Source organism: Panicum virgatum, chromosome 6N, assembly GCF_016808335.1.
Source record: "Panicum virgatum strain AP13 chromosome 6N, P.virgatum_v5, whole genome shotgun sequence".
Lineage (NCBI taxonomy): Eukaryota > Viridiplantae > Streptophyta > Magnoliopsida > Poales > Poaceae > Panicum > Panicum virgatum.
The window spans coordinates 28,737,310-28,743,178 of record NC_053150.1 but is presented as its reverse complement, the minus strand read 5'-3'; the positions used below and the strand labels follow the sequence as shown (position 1 = coordinate 28,743,178).

General features: G+C 44.0%; 1 protein-coding gene across 1 annotated transcript; it reads left to right on the top strand.

The window, feature by feature from the left end:
• The first annotated feature begins 2,548 nt into the window (after positions 1-2,548).
• Positions 2,549-3,730, top strand: LOC120679847 (senescence-specific cysteine protease SAG39-like). The gene is made up of 2 exons (XM_039961514.1): positions 2,549-2,903; positions 3,006-3,730. Exons 1-2 carry the CDS (start codon positions 2,564-2,566, stop codon positions 3,590-3,592), a joined length of 927 nt encoding a protein of 308 aa, XP_039817448.1. The 5' UTR covers positions 2,549-2,563; the 3' UTR covers positions 3,593-3,730.
• Positions 3,731-5,869: the final 2,139 nt, after the last annotated feature.

The following is a 5,869-nucleotide window of genomic DNA, read 5'->3' as shown; positions in this document are numbered from 1 at the left end:
AATTCAACCTTGGCCGGGCCGGGTGTTCCATGGTGGCCCCGCCTGCCACCTGGCCTTGGCGAGTTGGCCGGCGGCGTGATCCTCCGGATCCTCCGAATGGTGGTGCTGGTGGTTATCCGGGTGCCCGCCGGTGATACGCGACCCAGCGGGTTTCAGCCAACCCTGTTCATGGTCTGGTTGCAACCCACTAAACCCGTCGAACCAGCCCACAACAAACCGTTTCAAGATGCTGCTACGGGTTAGGTTTGGTCCGGATTCTACCGCTTAACCGGTGACAACCACCACCGCCTCGTTCGCTCCCGCGGCACCGCTGTCATCACGGGCCTGCCGCACCAGGCGGCCCAGGATAAGACGGCCTGCCGGGGTCCGATGCCGATGCCGATGCCGATGCCACGAAAGACCCAGCAACCATCACCTACGCCACCAAGCACAGCTGCCTGTCTCACTTGCGAAGCCTGCTTGCCGGGCTGGACGGCACGTGATTGCGGCAACCAGACAAGGTAATTCGTGAATCCGTCGAAACCCATCTAACTCACGGGGTCCAAACGCTCAAATTGGCTCCATCGCGGGCTGGGTGGGTTGGTTTCAGCTTCCTCGGAATTGGGCGAGGTGTTTGCGCGAAAATGTTACAAGGTTGGAGCGGAAACGAACAGGAAAGTTGAAGCATAGCTGTTTAGCAATTTTCTTTGTTTCTAGCCTTTTCTCTTGTCCGGTAAAATCCTTCATTTGATGTTTAGACTTTAGAGTCTAAAACTCTTGTAAAGTTTGGTTGTATATATTTACTTTGTGGATATTGAGGTCGGCTTAATCTTTTATCTAAAAAAACATGATAGAATGCAACGGCGACCGGTCGGCCGGCTGGCATGGCTGTGCATTGTGTGCGCAGCCGCCGCTGCTGCCGGTACCATATCTGGGCTGACCTGCTGAGTGTCACACTAAGCCGACCCAATGGCTGCTGCCGCGCCGTCGCAGCCAGACTATAAGGGCGACAGAGATGAGATGATAGGATCCACAAGCAAACAAGGTAAGACCAGATCGACCACTCTAATCATGAATCCCAACCGAACTAGCCCACTGAACATCTCACCTCAGTTAACACCAAACCAGGTCAGCCCAAATTAAAAATCAAACTACAAAGACTGGTTTTGGCCCAAACCATTAGCAACTTGACTAGGAGAATAACAATGTTATCTAATAAATATTCTGAAATCCGAGGTAATATAACAATTGCTGCAAATTCGATTGGCACATCTTTTCGTTTGGGATTATGTCAAATTAAAACTTAGTTTATGTTAGTTCTAGAAGGAAAACAGGGCATGAATTAAATCAATGAAAAGTGCATTGGAGGGATGGGGGAATCAGCACACTTTTTCTTTTGCTCGGGACATTTTTGCCCGCTAAACCAAATGTTAAAGTAATTTGAGTGACTAGGTTCAAAAGGTGATCTATGAGATTAGTTAAAAAGTTTAGAGATCCAAGCGAGAACACAATTCAAGGTTATTAGGACATATGCCAAGATAATATACAGGAACAAAAAAACATGTTATAAGTCTCGGCCAAAGTAAATCTTTGCATAAGCGCCAATGTCTTCTTTGTTTTTTTCTTTTCTTGGCGGCGGTATGCGTTGCCACCTAGCGTGCTGATTAATAATATTTTCAGACATTCACACCATGTGAACTCCAAATAAAGTTATAAAGATACCAATAGGCTGTAGCTTATACGTCTGCAACATATTTGTACCACAGATTCTGACTGATACGAGTGAAATTTGTTAATATTCCGTTTAAGAAAAAACATTCCCACATGAAAAAAAAGTATATATGCTGCACAACAGTGTCGTTAGTTGAATTTTGTGAATGTTCAAAAATGTTATTGCTTCACAAGAAAAATGTCTTGGAGATGAACAGAAATTTGGTAATAATAAAATTGTGAGCTGTTGGATTAACATCTAATGGGTGGGAAATGCAATTGATGGATAAGGTTATCAGTCACTTGTCATGGAGACAACCCCCGTTACGCTATAGTGAGTCACATTAAGCCAGTATTAATTGGTATACAATTTTCTCTGGAATACCATTGGTACGGTTATAAGAAATGTGCACTTTTTATAATGGTATATGCTGAGTGCATGGTAATATGGAGCTTAATTTTTTTATATACGTTTCAGAGAAATACCAGATGACAGCTATGGAGCTTAAATGGAGCATAACTAATAAAATTGTCATTCTCAGCTGTGCAACAAAACGCACGTCTCAAGCACAAGTATTTTATAGACGGGGCAACCCTACTTTCACGGCTACGGAGGTGTCCCTTTCCACAAAGCCACATAACACATCGTACAAGAACCATTTCTTCGACTACTTTCACACAGCATAGCGGTAGCTATATATACCCACGCCACCCACAGTTCCAATCACCACACCAAAGCACAGTGTGCAAAAAACAGCAGCAAACAAGAACAACCATGGCCACCTGTAGCAAGGCTTTGCTCCTCGCCATCCTTGGCTACGCCTTTATCTGCAGTGCCGTTCTCGCGGCTCGCGATTTGACTGATGACTCGGCCATGGCAGTGAGGCACGAGCAGTGGATGAGCCAGTACGGCCGCGTCTACAAGGACGATGCCGAGAAGGCACAGCGTTTCGAGGTGTTCAAGGCCAACGTCAAATTCATCGAGTCGTTCAATGCCGCTGGGAATCGCAAGTTCTGGCTAGGCATCAACCAGTTTGCCGACCTCACCAATGCTGAGTTCAGGGCGACCAAGACTAACAAGGGCTTCAAACCTAGCCCAGTGAAGGTTCCTACCGGATTTAGGTACGAGAATGTTAGCATTGATGCGCTTCCGGCTAGCATCGACTGGAGGACCAAAGGTGCCGTTACACCCGTCAAGGATCAAGGCCAATGTGGTATAAAAAATAGCTTTATATAGTGCACATGCTAAAACTTTTTTCCCTTATTAGATCGGTGCCGTACTGTAGTATCTAATGTAGTACCATGATTATTTGCAGGCTGTTGCTGGGCATTCTCAGCTGTGGCTGCAACGGAGGGCATCGTCAAGATCAGCACCGGCAAGCTCATCTCGCTCTCGGAGCAGGAGTTGGTCGACTGCGACGTCCATGGCGAGGACCAGGGCTGCGAGGGTGGTTTGATGGACGATGCCTTCAAGTTCATCATCAAGAACGGCGGCCTAACCACCGAGTCCAGCTACCCGTACACAGCCGCTGACGGCACGTGCAAGAGCGGATCAAACAGTGCCGCAACCATCAAAGGCTACGAGGATGTACCGGCCAACAATGAGGCTGCCCTCATGAAGGCCGTAGCCAACCAGCCTGTTTCGGTGGCTGTGGATGGAGGAGACATGACATTCCAGTTCTACTCCGGTGGTGTCATGACCGGCTCTTGCGGCACTGACTTGGATCATGGGATTGCAGCAATCGGTTATGGAAAGACAAGTGATGGCACCAAATATTGGCTGATGAAGAACTCTTGGGGCGCTACATGGGGCGAGAACGGTTACCTGAGAATGGAGAAGGATATTTCGGACAAGAGGGGCATGTGTGGCCTCGCCATGGAGCCCTCCTACCCCACCGAGTAGGATTATCTTCTATCATTAGACTCGTACAACATATCCACACATCGATCGAATAAACATGGATGCTACTTTGTCTTGTCAATTGTCATGTATAGTCCATTCTTATTGTCTATAATTTGTTGTACAAGGTCATGTTGTTAATGTATACAGTACAGTATGTTTGATATGTAAAGATAAATTAAGTCGTCTACGCCCTGGCTATTTTCTTAATTAATTGGTCACTTGTGCTAATGGGCAAATGCAACCAAACAGTATATGTGCTTTGTTACAAATAATACCTAACATGAAGGTTGCTGTAGCATATTATTAGAGTAACTCCAATAGGTTCTCTTTCCCATTTCCCTTATATATGAATATACAATTTAAGGATAATAGGAAGAGGTGCTGTCAGACCCGGGGCTGGGACTGCTCACAAAACTTAGAATGGTCTAGAATAATGGATAGGTCATGTACCATACCCTACGCCACTGTAACTACTCTGTCACGAGTAGACTAATCGGAACAGAAGGAAACTCCTAAGCTAATATTCGGCTACCAAGCTGTTGACAAAAATTCTGGCAGACAGGCTCCAAGCAATAATCATCTAGCTCCTGCATCGAAATCAGTATGGTTTTATAAACAACTGAACCATTCAAGATTATATTGCTTGGTGTTTTGAGTACATTCATCAGTGTCATCAAAGTAAGAGAGAAATCATTATTCTGAAACTAGATTTTGCTAAGGCTTTTGGCACCATTCAACATAGTGTCATTATTCAAATATAGGATTCCCTGGCAAATGGCTGCAATGGACAACCATAATATTTTCCTCTGGTTTCTCCTCCATTCTTTTAAATGGAGTCCCTGGAAAACAATTCAAATGTAAGAGATGGGTTAGACAGGGAGACCCTCTCTCTTCATTGCTTTTTGTCTTGGCTGCGGAGCTTCTCCAATATGTGGTAAATGATGCAAAGCAAAATGGTCTACTCACAATGCCTATTCCTTATTACAATGATGATTTTCCAATTGTACAATATGCTGATGATACAATCCTCATCATGACACTGATCTGCCTCAAGTTATGCACCTTAAGAATATTCTAGCTCTCTTCTCAGAATCAACTAGTCTACAAGTCAATTATCACAAATCTTCCATGATCCCAATAAACGTCCCTAAGAATAAATTGAATGATTTAGCAGCTGCTTTTGGTTGTCAAGTAGCTTCTATGCCTTTTATCTACTTGGGTCTGCCTATGGGTACAACAAAACCAAGAATGGAAGACCTGACACCACTGATGGATAGAATAGAAAGGAAGTTGGTATCCTGTTCCACCTTTCTATCTTATTCAGGTCGCCTGCAAATGGTTAATTCGGCTATCTCTCCAATTACAACTTATGCTATGTGTTCCATCAAGCTACCAGTTGGAGTAGTTGGAAACATGGACAGAGTCGGGAGGCAGTGTCTATGGAGAGGAAATGATACTACAAAAAAGGGGGGGCAACCTGGCAGCATGGCCAATAGTGCAGAAACCTAAATCCAAAGACAGACTTGGAGTAATTAACCTCGGACTCCAAAATGATGCCCTCTTGTTGAAATAGTTGCATAAATTCTATGCCAAAAAAGATATACCCTGGATGCAACTTGTTTGGTCCAAATATTATTCAACAAAAGTTCCACATGCCTCGAGGGAGGTAGGTTCTGTTTGGTGGAAAGATGTGCTAAGACTGAATACCCTTTACAGGTGAACAACTAAATGTACAATTGGAGATGGCTCAACGGTTACTTTTTGGGAAGATCTCTAGTCTGAGTGCATACTTAAAACTAAGTTCCCAATTATCTACTCTTTTACAAAAAACAAAAGAGCTTTTGTTCAGGAGGTAATGATGGCTGAGGACATGGACTCATTATTCCACTTACCTCTTTCATTACCTGCCTGGGAAGAGATGCTAATTCTGCAGCAAATATTAATCTCTATTCCATACAATGCTGATTCTTCTGATGAATGGAGCCTAATTTGGGGAAATCAATCCTATACTTTCAAAAGGTACTACAAACTGGTCTATGAAAATCTGCAGGCATCACTGATATTCAAGTACATGTGGAGCTCTAAATGTACACAAAGAATTAAATTCTTTACTTGGCTCCTATTAGTGGACATATTAAACACAAAAGCCATGCTTGTTCAAAGGCATTATAATGTTCAACTAGATGCTCTTTGTGTCATGTGTTCCACTGCATTTGAAAAGGATATAAATCATCTCTTTTTTGTCTGCCCTTTTGCAACCTCCGGCTGGAACAAACT

Excerpts from the sequence above, each read along its gene's own strand:
- LOC120679847 (XM_039961514.1), top strand. The coding sequence starts at position 2,564 with ATGGCAGTGAGGCACGAGCAGTGGATGAGCCAGTACGGCCGCGTCTAC. Across the intron at positions 2,904-3,005 it reads CAAGGATCAAGGCCAATGTG|GCTGTTGCTGGGCATTCTCA; the intron begins GTATAAAAAATA and ends GATTATTTGCAG.